Source organism: Prionailurus bengalensis, chromosome F2 (assembly GCF_016509475.1).
Source record: "Prionailurus bengalensis isolate Pbe53 chromosome F2, Fcat_Pben_1.1_paternal_pri, whole genome shotgun sequence".
In the NCBI taxonomy this organism is placed as follows: domain Eukaryota; kingdom Metazoa; phylum Chordata; class Mammalia; order Carnivora; family Felidae; genus Prionailurus; species Prionailurus bengalensis.
Window position 1 is genome coordinate 81,681,831 of NC_057353.1, and position 15,551 is coordinate 81,697,381.

Genomic DNA, 15,551 nt, shown 5'->3' on the forward strand with positions numbered 1-15,551 from the left:
TTGAACTGTTCTATACCGGGAGAGCCGTCCGGGCTGGCTAAGCTCCAAGAGCAGGTGTGCCCCAAGGCCCGCGTGTCCCGAGGCGACTCCAGGGCGGGACCCGGCCTCGCTGGTCTGCAGGGAGAGCCGTGAGGGGACAGGGCAAGGACCTGGGCATCACCCCTGCACCTCCAGTGCACCCCAGGCTCTCAGGTTTGCCATCTGTACAGGGGCGCGGTCAAGTGACCCGCAGCCTCTCCAGCCTTCCGGAACACACCACGGAAGGCCCTGTGGTCAAGCCACAGACCCACAGAAACGCCTCCCGTCTCGGTCGCAGACACCTTCTGGATGCACCCAAATCGGGTGCGAGGCCGACGTCCAGGACCACTCGGCTCCCCTTCCGTGCACAAGGACCCGCACTCGGGGCTGGCCGGGGCCCCTGCTCTCCCCGCTTCATCGCCCGGCCCCCTCGTGCATCCCTGAGTCCGGGCCGCTGTCCCCGCCATGCTCCTCCCCGGCCCACAGGGCTCCAGCCGCAGAGGCCGGAGGGCGCGTGGCGGCCTCAGGACCTGGACGCCCCACCTCTCGGGCCCCAGCAGGGTGGGGTTGCTCTTCCCCAGCCTCACCCTGGACTCTCTGCCAGCCCTGCCCCTCTCACCCGCTCCCCTGGCCGCATTTCTGTCCGGTCTTCAGGGCCACTCAGTCGTACCGCTGGCTCCCATGGTGGGGCTGCCCTTTCCCAGCTTCTATTATGACTTAGTGGGGGCACCTGATTAACTTCCAGCCCATGGGAGGAGACGCAAGGAGAGGCAACCTCGGAGGGAGTGGATGTGCCTACTTATCCCTTCTCTTCATCCTGCTACCTGGGACATGAGTGCAATGGTGGGAGTCCTGCAGCCATCCTGGACCATGAGCACCGCCACGGAGTAGGGGGCCACAAGCCACGTGGGTCCTCGAGGACCACAGGGCCACCCTGCCGCGCTGGACCACTCGCCACAGAAATCTCTTCAGTAAGAGTCATAATGCGTGTTTTCTCTACAACATGCTACTCGGGGTTTCTTCCAAATACAACCAGATCCAGTTCTGACTTCTACACAGAAAACACTTAACTGATACGTGTTTACTGGCTTCGTGTCATTTCCTACAGCAGACCGTGAGCGCTGGGAGGAGCGGCCTCTGGTCTCCCTTGGTCACCTGTGCATCTTCGCACTTAGTACAGGGCCAGGCCCCAAGGGGGCTCCTGATAGACATTATGGAAGTAAGCGGGGCCAGGGCTCAGGGTCAGGGCACAGCAGGTGATCAGGGTGAGGGGTCAAAGTGTAACAACAGTCAGGGCTCAGCGTGTGACCAGGATCGAGGACCAGCATGTGACCGGGGCCAGGGCTCAGTCTCCACTGGAGGTGGCACAAGCAAGGGGCAGCAGTGCTCACGGACAGTAGGGAGGTGAATGTCAACCAGTCAGGCACGTTTCATCGGACAAGGACAGCCCATCCCTTCCACCCACAGAGAGGACCAACGGTGGCTTCGAGAGCGTGTGGAGAAGGATCCGAGGTTTGCGGAGCGGACGGAAGGCTTCGCGGGGCGGGGCCACCTGAGTAAGGCGGCCATTGACAAACGGCACCACCTGGGACTAGAGGGAGAGGAGGCTGTGAGGGCGGCCAGGCCGTGTCGCGGGGGGCAGCTGGCTGAATCGCCAGAGAGCTCTGGCTCCCTTCCGGAGACAAAGTCACCGACACGCTGCTGACTCACGGTGAAAATGGAAAACCAGAAGAGGGTCCGCACAGTGTGCCAGTGACGCGGGTCCGGCCCCTCCTCGGTGCGGGGGCTTCCCCGCGAGCCCTGGCACCAATATGCTGTCCGGCCCATGCCGATCCTTCAGGCTTCTGCGTGAAGGATTTTATCCACAAGGGTCAGGAGAAGGAAGTAAAGGGGAGGCGGGCAGAGGGCACGAGGCCCAAGACCAGCGAGGCCCTGGGGACCCCTGCCCTCCCCTCCTGGCCCCCAACAGCCTCCCAGGCTGTGTGGCTGCAGCCCAAGCTCGGTCTGAGAGGGCCAAGGGCTGGCCCCAGCTCCCTGAGGGACCCCCCTCCCCTCCTCCCCCCCTCTCCCAGGGGCACAGGAGGTAACAGAGAGAGCAGATCTGAAAACCCAGAAAGCGCTCAGGGCTCCCTGCCGGGGCCGAACACAAAGGCACAGCCCGTGCGAGGAACAGGACCGGGCTCCGTCTCATTTGCTCGCGAGCATCACCACCGGCAGGGCCTTCTCCGTTGTTATTTTATGCTCATGTAGGAAAAATAATTCTTTTTGCAAGAAACATCAGTAGGTACAAAATGGTATCCCGCCCCATACAGTACCAGGTGACATAAATGCACACGTGTGTCTGTCAGACCACAGATCTAACACCGGGCAGAAATGACCACAGGCTGCAAGACGGGGGCGTCCTGGGCAGAACCGAGAAAACCACAGGAGCCCAGCCCGCAGTGTCCCCACGTCCAGGAGGAGGAGGCTTCCGGCGGGCCCTCCGGGTCACCCTCTGGGGACCTTCCTGACACCCCGCTGAGCCACCCCTCTAGGTCTGGGGACACCGAACCCTCTATACCCCCTGTGGCCGCAGGGGGGTGCTGGCTCTGCCCTCCAAGGCACTCGGCACAGCAGGTGAGAGCGCGGGACGGAGCGGAGGCCGGGCCCCGCCAGCGCCCCTCTGCGTCTTCCAGCCACAACGTCCCTGAGTAGACTTCTGTCCAGGATCACCGACCGGCCCCAGAGCCTTTCCCTGCACGAGTGTGTCCTGTGTCCTTGCCAGCTCCATCGAGGCCCCAACTCCGCCCTGCTGTCCCCCAGCCTGCCTCTCAGAAGGGCTGGGGTCCCCGCTCCTCGTGCAGCCCTCCAGGGACCAGACCCTAGACCTCCTCTTCCACCTTCAGGATCATCCCTGAGAAGACCTCCAGGCCCGGGTGGGGGCCCTGGGGGCTGCCCTGGGGGCCTCTGGTGGGCCCAGAGGCCACTCCCCCAGCAGGGGTGCCGTCCAGGACTGTGGGTGAGGCTCCCCGGGCCGGGCAGGCCTCCACCAGCTTCTCGAGGGTCCGGTTGAGGGCCTCGACGCCGTCGGCCAGCCGCTGGCTCTGCTCGGCCAGCCTCTGGAGCAGCAGGTTCTGCTGGGCCATCAGTGCACTCTGCTGCTGAGACCAGTGGGAGAGCAGGGCGCCCTGTCGCCGATGGGAGTCCAGCAGTCGCTGCTCAAACTCGGAGGCCTCCGCTGCGGGCCTCCCGGGGGGCGGGGGTGGCACAGTGGAGGGCGGGGAGGGTCCAAGGGCCCCTGGGAATGCAGCTGCAGGGGGCACCGAGGCCGGGGAGGCTGGCGGGGAGGGCGAGGAGGCAGGTGCAGGGACAGTTCCTCGTAGGTCCAGGGGGTCAGGTTCGGGCAGGCTTGGCCCATCCAGGGTCCGCAAGGGTAGCCACAGGCAGCTGGGGGCCTCGTCTTCCTCGTCCGCTGGTGAAGGGGGACAGGAAATGTCAGCCTCCAGCAGCCATGACTCTGGGGCAACACCTCAGAGGGATAGGGAGGTGACAGGTGGGGGCTCTCTGCACACGGCCCTACTTTGGTCTCCTGATGCCCCTCCATGGTGGGCAGCAGCACCCGTATGAGGAAACCAGGACTCAGAGGTGAGTCTTCCTCTAGGAACACTTAAGTCCAAACCTCAGCCTGGCAACCGCAAAGCCTCGGTGCTTGTCCCCCATGCCGCCATTTGTCTACACTCCACCCAGCTGGCTGCGGTCTACCATCCAGTCTGTCCATCTGTTCACCTACGCATACCACCCACCCATCTATCTGCCCATCGATTTCTTCATCCGTCATCCATCCACCTCCTTCCTTCTTTTCATCTTTCCTTACACTCATCCACCAATCTTCCATCCATCCATCCAGCCATGCCTCCGTCCGTCCATCCATTCACTATCCGTCTATCGTCCGTCTACTCATCCATCTACCCATGCCTCTGTCCACGCATTCATCTATCGTCCATCCTCTCTCGACCCATCCATTTACCCAGCCCTCTTGTCTACCCATCCATCATTCATCCTCCATCCACCCATCCATTTACCCATGCCTCTATCCATCCAACCATTCACCACCCACCCACACATCATTCATCCACCCATTCATTTACCCACACCTCTGTCCACCCGTCTGTCCATCCATCCATCCATCATCATCCTTCCTCCATCCACCCACCCATTTACCCCTGCCTCTATCCACCCATCAATCCACCACCCATCCACCCAACCATTTACCCACGCCCTGTCCACCTATCCATCCACTCACCCATTGACCCATGGCTCCATCATCCATCCACCCATCTGTCCATCCACACCTCTGTCCATCCATCCATCCACATCCATCTTTCATCTACCCATCCATTTACCCATGCCTCTGTCCGTCCGTCCATCCATCCATCCGTCCGTCCATCCATCCATCATCCATCCACCCATCTGTCCATCCACACCTCTGTCCATCCGTCCATCCATCCATCCATCCATCCATCCATCCATCCATCCATCCTTCCTCCATCCACCCACCCATTTACCTATGGCTATTCACCCATCCGTCCATCCACGCCTCCATTCATCTACCCATCCATCCAGGAACCCATCCACCAACCTCTGAGTGCACTCCTCCAGCAAGTAGATGTTCCAGGAGGGGGGAGGGGGGGTGTACATGAAGCAAAGCTTTCCCAGTGCAGCAGGAAAAGCCCTGGACATGCAATCCTACAGCCCAGGCTCCAAAATCAGCTTTCCCTCTTGAGACCCATGTGGCTTCGGGAAACCCTTTTGCTCTGGACCTTCAGTCCCCAATCTGCACCTGAAAGGTCTGGCTAAGGACTAATCCTCCCTCCTGTCTGGGTGTGGAGGTTACGTTGGTCAATGCCCCAGGGAAAACCTGAACCTGAAACGTGGGGCTATGTCATGCCCTGTCTTGGTGCACACTTCCACCCCTCCATCCAGCGGAGGTGAGAGGAAGGACATGCCTGCGTGGCAGCAGCTTTGAGCCGCACCTGTCAGTCTGAGCCCCACTCACCTCACCTAGGGCACAGGGGCTCCTGAACTGCCACGGAAATGGGGTGGTGATGGCATCACCCCAGAGGACAGGGTCCGATGAGCAACATGGGGCTGGGGTAGGGATCTGGGCCTGATGAGGTGTCCGTGGACACAGGTGGCCCCCCATGCCACCTCCACCGCCTCCTGCTGCTCCTCCTGCTCCGCTGTCACACCTTCTTTCTGGAGTCCTGGCATCTGCAGGTCCTGCTCGGATGGCCCCAGGGCATTCGTGGAGGGGGCCACCCTGCCGGCCTGTTGCTTCCCTCTCAAGACGAGGCTTTCTGTCGGTCAGGGCTTCGGGCAGGCGCTGCCACTCGGGAGAGTCTCCATCAGAGACAGGCCGGGCCCCGAGCTTCTGGCAAGTCTGTGTCGCTTCATTCGCAGCCTGAACCTTCCGCTCCGGGAGGCCCCGGAAGGACCAAGCCTGGTGGAGAGGCCCCAGGTGGGGGCCTGGCTGCCCTCGGTGTACCACAGGGTGGCAGGGGCCGTGGGCCGGCGGGGAGCACCCAGCTGCTGTTCTCTTGCCTCTGCTCCCATCTTGCAGATGAGACCTTGCCACGGCCCCTGTCTTCTCCTGGTGTGGCACCGACCAGCTCCCACGTGTGACCCACCCATAGGCACCCTGACTTCAAGTCTGACGGCCACTGACGGAAAAAAGAGGAAGCCGACACAGCTCTGGCTTCCCAGAGACCCGGGGAACGAGAGCCCAGGGAACCACCCGCCCACCTCCCCCGGGAGCCCTCTGCCTTGCTCCTGCCCGCCACGGCCCCCACACAGGGGTCACGTCCAGCCTGTGTGTGGCATCCTGAGCTTGCCCGGGCAGCTCCTCCTTTGGCCTCCGAGCACAGCGTCCTTTCCACCGAGACGATCCCACTTGGCCTTCAGGACGGAGCGTGTACTCTCCCAGGAAGCCGTCCCTGCTCCGCTAGCCCGGGGTCCCCTGTCGCCAGGCTGGACCATCCACGCCGCCCCACCCCACCCTTAGGATGTCCACTGGTGGAGAGGCGGGCTCCGTGGGGTCCATCTGCGTGTCAGAGCCCAGCGTGGAGCAGAGGGCCAGTGTGTAAGTGACGAGTGAATGGGCTCTGGCTCCCGAGCCCTCCCTCCCGGCCGGACCAAGGCCCAAGCCCGCCTGGCCTGCTCAGGTGCTCACGTGGTCGCCGCGGGTCAGCACAGAGGCCCAGTGGTCTGTCCCCAAGGCCGCTCTAAGTAAGCCCCGTCGCAAGCGAACGAAGGTCTGATATTTGCTCTCTCTCCCTCTGAGCCACCCAACTGGTCCCAAGCCAAGCTCCACTGGCTCCAAGAAGGGAGGGTCCCTCCCAGCTTCCAGCCCGGGGCCAGGACAAAGGCAGACCCGAAACACACAGGCACCTAGACTGCAGGTGCAGGAACAGGAGGGTCGGAGGAGCCCTCTCCACGGCCAGTTCCCTCTGGGAAGGAGGCAGACACTGCCCGACACACGTCGCCCTTCTGGGGAGAAGAGACCATAGAGCTTTCCATAGGGCACCTCGGTGAGTGTGCTCCTGGGAAACCATGGGTGGGCACCCACACAGTGAGACCTCCCGGGCGGGTGCCGCTCACACTCTCGACCAATTCCCTCCCTGCAGCTTCCACAGAGCTAGCTGGCAAAGGCCCTGGCCGCCTGCCTTCGCGGGGGTGCAGACGGCGGGCGACCGTGCACAGCGTCCTGGGTGCAGACCCCGCCGTCCTGCCTCTCCCCTCCCGGACACCAGTCCACCTCGGCTCGGAAAAGACCCTGTGGGCGTGCCCCTCCCACGTACAGGGCAGGGCCTGGGCCTCCCAGGGAGACAGGGGACGGAGGGGGCCACGGGCCAGCCGGGCCGTCCCCTCAAACTGACTTACTTGGTGCCGGCTGGCTCCAGCCAGGAGCTCGCTGGCCGCCTCTGTGTGCGAGGACGCAGCCTCAAGGCTGGCTTCAATACTATCTGCAAATCAAGACAACAGAAGCAATTACAGAGTGGAGACCCTGAGGGTGTGACGAGGGCCAGCCCAGGGAGCCCAGGCCCAGGGGCTTGGAGCGGGGCCTGCCCTCCTGTGGCCACTAAGGCCCCGTCCTGGCTTCACCAGAGGCCAGGTGAGGAGTCCAGACTCCAGAGAAGCGGAGGCTGCAAGGCGCTGGGCCACCTGGCTGGGGCAGGCGCTGGCCGCCAGAGCCGTCAGAAGGTGCCCTCGGGGCAGGGGCCACCCACTCGGGAAAGGTGGAGGCCAGCCTGGAAAGAGGCCCGGCCCTGCTACTTTTCTGCACCCTTGGGCCATCCTCCAACTCCTGACCATGGGGACGACCGTGACCGGGTCTGTGAACGCAGGTGCAGGGGGCCGGGCAGCGGCACGCGCTGGCCTCTGGCCACTTCAGCGCGGGGCTCCGGGCACGGGCCTGGTGGGGGTGTCCACACAGCCCCTGACACGTCACACCGGCAGCAACACCTAAGCCACCGTCCCGAGGCCCAGAGCAGCCCCAGGAAACCAGAAAATTCCACTCAGCAACGCTGGGGGGAAAGAGGCGGCATCATGAAAACGTGTGCCGAATTCATAACCAGACCCATTCGGAACACGCAGCCAGGCCGCGGGGACGTGCGGAGCAATGGTGAGCTGAGACGAGGACGTTCGCCCTCGGTGGGAACTGGGTTGGAGTCCCGGTGAGGGATGCGGCTACACTGTTTCCTCTCCTACCACCAGGGATCCTGGTGGCGCCGGACAGAGGGAGCGTGTGACCATAGCAAGAGGCGCTCTCTCCCCAGACCGGCTGCTCTCACTGCTGGCCACTGCAGACGCCCGGAGTCCCCTCTTCCAGGAAAAGGAGACAGGCCTCCGAACTCCTGAACTTTGGTTAGGACTTCGGAGGCAGAAACAGGTAAGTTCGAGTGGCACCTCTCCCCCGGGGCACCCCGGGCACCACCTGAGCCGGGCGACGCGGGAGGCCCGAGGCCGGGGACAGAGAAGGTGCAGACGGACACAAGTGCCTCTGGGGCACAGCGCCCTCTGCCCGGTGGGTCGCTCTGCGGGGGTGCCTTCCCCGGGGCTCCTTCCCCTCGGACTAAGCACGGCCCCTCCACGCAGAGCCCCACTGGAAGGAGAGGAAGGAGAGCTTGGCCCCTCCTTGCGCCGGGTCGCCCCTGCTTCTCCCGCAAGTGCAGCGCCCACCCCCCAGCGTCCATCCAGGCCCCCGCCCCCGCCACGGCCCAGCTCCTATGCCAAGAAGCCACCTTGCACCCCCAGGCCATGGGCGGCAGCAGCCCCACCTGGCTCCCGCTGAGGAAAGAGGCAGGTGCACGGGGCAGCAACAGCTGCCACCACGCGCAGGAAGACAGCAGGGCCACGGCTGTGCCGGGCGCTAGGGGCCGCACTCCTAGCTGGTCTCTCCCGTGCCCGGCAACCACACGGAGCCTGGGCTGCCCCAGGACCCTGCGCTCAAGCTCCGACAAAGCCCAGGTCTGGTCTGCACCCAGCAAGGCCCTGGGGACACCGAGAGCCCAACTCTGATGGTACAATACTGCCCGGATTCACAAGTGGTCCCCACAGCTGAAGCCCAGCTCAGACCAGGAACGGGCGCACTCAGCACTCAGCCGGCAGAGCCCTCCCCAGATCACACTTCTGCCCCTGGCCACCCGCTCACAGCCAGCTCCCTCGTCCTGAGCCCCAGGGGCAGCCAGGCAGGCATGGGGCACCCCAGTGCTCCGCTGGCCGCGAAGCACACGGCCTCTGCCTCACCTTGAAGATCCCAGGTGGGTCAAGGGCAAATTGCAGGAGCCCTGAGCTGACCCCCAGCCCCCCTGCAGGGCTGCTCAGTGGGAGCTGCCTTGCAGGGCTCTGCTGCGGAGAGCTACAGGGCATCTGGGCACCGGGCCAGGCGTCCAGGGCCCAAACAGAGCCCCCATTAGCACTGCTCCCCCAAACATGGACAGAAATCAGGGGGATGCACCCCAAGGTGCAGCAGATAGCACCCTGTGGAGGCCCCACAACACTGTCAGCTGGCTGTCCTCACCCCTGTGGCCTTGACGGGGCCCCTGCAAGCCTGACCCTGCCCCAGCCCCTGGGCCAATGCTGACCCAGATGGAGGAACTGGTGGGACCTTCAGCAGCGGTCTCTGCACAACACCCCCCCCCACCCCCCCCCCACCCCCCCGCCGATCAGGCTTTGCAGCCACCTCCCTGCCTCATAGCTCAGCCCTGCCAGGGAGGCCGGCCCCATGCACTCCCATTCGGTGACAATCAGCACTGTCCCAGGAGGGACACTCCCAGGAGGAGCCCAAAGCGCTAAGAGACCGGTCAGTCAGCTGTCCCCATGGGGCTGCAGGGTCTAGGGAAGGGGGCGCCTGGCTCAATAGGGCAGACAGAGTTGTCTGGGCTGGACTGGGCCCCACCATCAGCCAGCACAGGGGACCTTCAGGAGCAACACAGACACCAAGTTCCTGCCCTGCTCCAGGGCTGGGGACTCGGGGGGTGGGTCCGGGCACACCAGTGCCACCTCTGCCAGCACCCCCTCCAGTGGGCACACCCTGGACCCCAAAACCGGGTCTTGCTCTGCCTGTAAGGAGAGTGGGGCGCCCCCCAGGATGACAGGCTGGCCGCGATCAAGGCCAGCCCCCAGGGACGGCAGCAGGTCCACACCACGTCCCCCAGCGGGTCCACCAGCAGCTCCGAAGCGGCCATCCATCATCAGGGGCTCGTGGCCCTGTCTCTGCAGGGCTGAGTCCTGCGGTCCACGCCGCGGCCTTCAAGAGGGAGCCGTCCTGCTCCAGGCTTCATCCCCACCATGCTTCCAGCAGCAGCCCGAGAAGCGCAGGGTTCGTCTTGGCCGTGAGGAGGGGCGCAGCCCCCGAGCAGAATGACCAGGACGTGCAGAGGTGTCTTGAGGAGGAGGAACAGCAGGAGGGGGCACTGAAGGAGGCGGCACAGAAGTCCAAGACGGCACCACTCTGGAGGCCAGAGGAGGCTGGGTGCGGCAGAAGAGCCCATCGAGCACCCTATGCTTGCCTCACCAGGCACAGAAACTTCCAGCAAAGGGGGGCCCTGTGGGCGGGCGCGCGGGCTCAGGGTGGGGCGTCAGTGTGCCTTGGGAAGCTGAGAGCCACCGGAGACCGGCCTGGCCTGGTCTGGGGCCTGAGGGGCCCTGGGGAGAAGAGCCCCCACAATGAGAGCACAGGAAGGGGTCAGAGGTCAGGGGCGGTCTCCCCTGCCTCACACCAGGAGAGTGGCACTGAGTGGGGGCAGGGAGAGGAGCACGGCCCCTCGTCGTCTGCTCCCTGAGCCTCCAGAGGCACCTGGCTGTGCTGTGTCACGGTGGGGGCACCCCCAGAAGGGTCCCAGCTTGGGGCCAGGATGAGCCTGACTTTGAGCCCCTGCTCCTTTGCTCCCCACGTGGGCCGGCCCCTCCCCGACCCGAGGCTCAGTTTCCCATCTGGAAGCAGAAAGGCCCCACGTGGGTGGTGGTCACGCCCACGGGCCCGCAGCCCTCCCCTGAGCGTCCTACTCCCCAGAAGCCCGGGCACGGGGGTGGGGGGCAGGCCCGGGGCGGTGGGGGCCACTTACTTGGCAGGGGCTCGGCAGCCTGGCCCTCGCCTAGGGGGGCTGGGGCCGAGAAGGTCTCGGCCACCATGCGCTCGACAGGGGTGAGGACGAGGCCGGGGGCCCGCGGGCGCTCGGCCAGCTTCTTGCGCACGGCCCCTCGCAGGTCCCTCCACTTGTGCTTGAGGTCGCCCAGGTCCCTCCGGCAGTAGCCCAGAGCGTTCACGGCCTGCAGGATCTTGCTCCACACTCGGTGCTTCCGGGAGGGCGTGCCCCGCAGCGCCCCGAACAGCAGCGGGTAGTGGCGGGCCACCCTCTGCACCAGCACCTCCGTCTCCTGGGGGCTGAAGTTGGGCTTGCGCGTCTTGGTGCGGGAGTGAGGGCCCGGCCGCAGGGGCGCCACGGCTGGCTCGGGGCTGGAGCTCTGCCGGCACGTGGCCCTGCCGCTGCTGGACCCTGGAAAGGCACCAGAGGCTGAAGGAGCAGGCGGGCCGGGAACAGCAGAGCGCCGCCCGGCTCACAACCCCAGGCGTGCACTGTGTCCACAGGAGCGCACACGGGCCCCTGCCCGTCATCCATCGTGGTGGGATCACCCACGTCAGCACGCGGCGGGATGCCGAAGTCCCAGCTACTCCGGTCCCCAGGCCCGGACCACAGTTGCCACAGGTCAGCCCTTGCCTGTCCCTCTCCCCTTCCCCGCCTGGAGACGGCCCCTCCCGATCAGCCCATCACGGGGACTGAGTGACCATCTGGGTGACATGCGGGTATCCATCTGGAGTGGACACGCACTCTGCATGCCCAGAGACAGCCAGCCAGAGGTGGAACCAGCTGCAGCAGCTGTGCTGAGGCCAATGGGGGCGAGGGGTGGGGGGCGTGGGCCCAGGCAGGGGCCTGGGGAGAGAGCGCCTCGAGGGCACGCTGGAGCCGCCCGCTGTCCAGCTGTCGAGCAAACCCCTGCCTGCAGCCCAGGCTCTGAGAAGGAGGGAAGGGGAAGCCTGCCTGACAGCAGCCCCAGGAGGGAGCCGGCCCCACCCTCCCCTGGGGGTGCAGCATGGCCAGGGGGACGGCCGGGCTGGATGCCAGAACCTTGGAACGGGGGTGCAGAGGCTGGCGGGGGGCTGCCTATGCCGGCCAGCGGCTCTGGCCTACACCACACACTCAGGGTGCCCAGGCACGCGAACAGTAGGAGGGCCCACGTAGCCACGTGGGGTGCAGAGGCCAGGCTGAGGGGGGCTGAGGTCCTCATGGGGAGGGAACACAGAAACAGCAGGGACATCAGCCTGCTCCCGGCACGGCCCTGCCCCCACCGCACCCATTTCCCAAGAAGCGGCCCCTCCAAGGTGACTCGGCACCACATGTCCAGTGCTCTCTGCCGAGGCACCTGCTGCAGCCTCGACCCCTCCCCCACCCAAGGACAGTTTGCCCTCACCCGGGGCGGGGGGGGAGGTCCCTGGGTGGGAGAAAGGCCCGGGCTCTTCAATGAGCAGAATGGATGGGCCACCCTCTCGCACAAGGCTCCCTGACTCCAGCCTTCCTCAGGGGCTGGGGAGACCTGGGGACATGGAGAAGGAGGGCAGCAGATACTCAGACCCCTGGAACTGCCCTGGGTCTCATTCATCCAGGAGACAGCCCTGCCCACACCTGGCGGAAAGGACAAGGGGCTGTGGGGCAGGTGGCTCAGATACCCACCAATGGCATCTCCTTGCTCTGACACCATGGAGGCCAAGTCCTTGATAATCTGATTTACATCCAACAAGTCACTCTGTGGAAACAAGAAGGCAGGTGTTAGGTGCAGTGGTCAAGGGCACAGCCATCAGGGGGTGCTAGGTGAAAGCCAAGAGAGCCTAGGGTCCCCCCTCCCAACCAAGTCAGAGACAGGGCTGGGATGTGAATACTGTTTCCTGACTCCAAGGCCAAACCCCAAGCTCTCTGAGAATCCCAGGGCTGTAAGCTCCCTCACTGGGTACAGAGGACCCAGGGTTGGCCCTCAGAGAGCTACAGTCAAGTGCAGAGCAGTGTCACCAACACTGCCCGCACCTCCTACAGGCCCATCAGTCCTGTAGACCCCTTGTTGCCCACACTTGCTTTGGGGCTCCTTGATAGAAGGATACCTTTCCCTCTCTGTACAGCCAGCACCTGGCATAAGGCAGCACACGGGTGCCACTCAATAAATCCTGAAGAAGCAGGATGGGCTGATGGATGGATAGACAGATGTATGACTGGATGGTGGATGAATAATGGATGGACAGAGGGTGGATGCATGGATGAACAGTGGATGAGTAGATGAGGAGACAGTGGGTGGGTGGGTGGGTGGGTGGGTGGATGGAGAGGCAAGTGGACGGATGGACAGTGGACGGGTGGATGAACAGATGAGTCGGTAGATGGCGGACGGGTGGATGAGTAAACGATGGGTGGATGGATGAGCGGGTGGTGGGTGGATGATGGATAGGTGGGTAGACGTGGGCAGATGAATGGCTAGATGGATGGGTGGATAGATGGTAGGCAGATGAATAGAGAGAGGATGGATGGATGGATGGATGGATGGACGGATGGACGGATGATGGAGAGACGGATGGAGACGGTAGGTGGGTGGATGACACACAGCAGATGGTGGATGGATGGCAGTCCCACTGCCATGGAAAGACTGAGTGGCTTCATGGAGCTGGTGAACAGGGCAAGGACTAGAAATTTGGCCCAGGGGGGTCTGGGGCACCTCACTCCTCCATGCTGCCCAACTGCTTAACTCCACTTGCCAGGGAGCTAGCAGTGATGCCTGTGAGGGACACGGCCACACCGTTCACAGGCCACATGCTGGGGGCATGTCACACACCATCCTGAGGCCAGGTCAAAACGCCCAACTGACAGTAGACGTTGGGCGCTCAAGAGGCTCCGTGACCTCCAGGGCCTCTCAGACGGGGGGAGGGCTGGTACTGGCACCGGGGCCCACTGGCTCCAAGGCCACCCTTTTTCTGAATGCCACCCTGCAGGGACCAGCTCTTCCACTGGCCAGCCAGGTCGCCCTGGGCAAGACCGTTCACCTCGGGGCCAGGTTTCCTCACCTATCGTGTGATCCAAACCAAAGCTTCCTCCTCCAGTGCCTGGCTTGTGGCCAGGGATGAGCCCCAGTCAGGGAAGGCTCCTCCAGGCCAGTGAGAGGGGCGGGGAGGGGGCGGTGAGAACCCTACCCCAGGCCCACCCACTCTACAGCTCATTCTGGAACTCGGATCGATTTCCACAGGGGTCACTGCAAAATATTACGGGGAAATTCATTCTCTTTTTAGGAGTATTCTCAGAAATGAGGCAATTAGCATGATCTCAAACCCACGTGTGCTACCGACTACAATTCAATTACAGGCTTAACCATGGTGCAGGCAGATGGCCACCCTGTGGCAGCGGCCCGTGGCCGGGAGGGTGGCCGTCAGTGTGGAGCCTGTGGGCCTCAGCCCCGGGGACTGCAGCAGGTGAGTGGGTGCTGGGTAGCCCTGGGCCTGGGCCCATTTCTGGGATCTTGGTCACCACAGCCTCCCCTGAGTGAGGCCACCGGTCGTGGGGGGGGGGGGGGGAACACCCAACCTAGGCTCCACCCTCACGTGGAGATGTCAAGGTCACAAGATAAAGGCTGCAGGCCCAGCGGGGCCTCAGTCAGACTGCCTGCCGCCCAGATTCCCCAGCTTCCGCCCCAACCCTGTCAGAGGCTGGGCACAGACCGGCCACACCCAACCCTGACCTTGCCACTGAGGCCTCTCTCACACGAGGCTGGCCCTGGATGCACTTGGACTCGACTCTTGGGGGCCTTTCTACACTAACTCAGTCCCCCCTTATTGTGTGTAAGCACGCCTTCTGGTACTCCCACTTTGCAGACAGGTCAGGCAGGGAAACCAAGTCACCCACAGGTTAAGGGACTCTCCCAAGGGCATGTGGCTGATAAACGGTGAGCAGCAAATCACCTGACCCAGGTTACCGCCCACCCAGACGGCACTGCTGGAGTGACACAGGGAGGTCGTGTGGCGCGGCCGCTTGCACGGGTGGGATTAATGGGCACGTCCGGCGTTGCTTCCCACGGGCAGGGGCCACTGAGGGCCACGGCTGGCGTGGTGCTGCACGCGGCCCTGTCCGGCCCACAGGGACACAGCCTCAGCAAAGGACAGGGCAAAGAGGGGCGTCGTTGAGCAGGGGACACGAGCCCGGGGCCCCCCTCGGGGCCTGCCAGGGTAGAGGTGGCCACCGTACGGCCACTAGCACGGCACTGACCCCAACAGGCTGGGACAGGCCCAGACGGAGCACAGAGGCCCCATCTGGCTCACGTTCTGGGCTTCGGGGGAGACCTCCCTTACAGACGCGGTGGCCGAGGCCGTCTTCCCACCTGCAGACACACCGGTGCCGAGGCTGACGGCCGGCCTCACACACCTTCCCTGCCGGGGCCCGACTCGTCCCAGGCAGGGGGTTCCTGCGGCGGGGAGCCCTCAGCACACCGCCAGAGCCATCCACGGCCCGGCAGCTCAGGCCGGGGGTGCCCATCCGGGTCCCCGCCCTCGCCCCCAACCACAGCGTAACACCTGCCGGGCCTGCACGTGGGGCCCTGATCGAGGGACAGACGGAGCCGGGTGGACTGCCACCTGGGCCTGCTGGCTGCTCCCAACTGGCCCAGTGGACCGGCAACCCGGAGCAGAGATGGCGTGGTCTGCTGGCACGAGCGGGGGTTCCTGGAGCCCTCGGTGCCCTCGGTGCCTGGGGCGGCAGCAGGATGGAGGAGGGGACCTTACGCGGGGTGACCCACGCTGGACCACGGGTCAAGGGCACCCGCAACTCAGGGCTGCGCGCCTGGGAGGTTCCCACTCACAGGCCCCTTGGCGGTCAAGGTCACCTGTCACACACACACCCTTCTTTATTCTGGGCCTCCCTCTTTTCAAAACGCCCAACGCTCAGACCCCTGACCCTCACCTGCCCCCGAGC

At 64.4% G+C, this 15,551-nt stretch overlaps 1 protein-coding gene across 11 annotated transcripts in view; it reads right to left on the bottom strand.

The window, feature by feature from the left end:
* TSNARE1 (t-SNARE domain containing 1) overlaps positions 1-15,551 on the bottom strand; it is a 153,391-nt gene that overhangs the window by 46,811 nt on the left and 91,029 nt on the right. For 6 of the 11 annotated variants that reach the window (XM_043601900.1, XM_043601898.1, XM_043601897.1 and 3 more), the window contains 3 exons: positions 12,288-12,360; positions 10,623-11,054; positions 1,081-3,469 (listed from right to left, as the gene is read on the bottom strand). In XM_043601900.1, coding sequence (XP_043457835.1) covers positions 2,880-3,469; positions 10,623-11,054; positions 12,288-12,360 — 1,095 coding nt within the window. In that variant the 3' untranslated portion in view covers positions 1,081-2,879. Of the gene's footprint in view, positions 1-1,080; positions 3,470-6,936; positions 7,020-10,622; positions 11,055-12,287; positions 12,361-15,551 lie in introns of those variants that run through there. The other 5 variants (XM_043601904.1, XM_043601907.1, XM_043601902.1 and 2 more) reach the window with 4 other exon arrangements.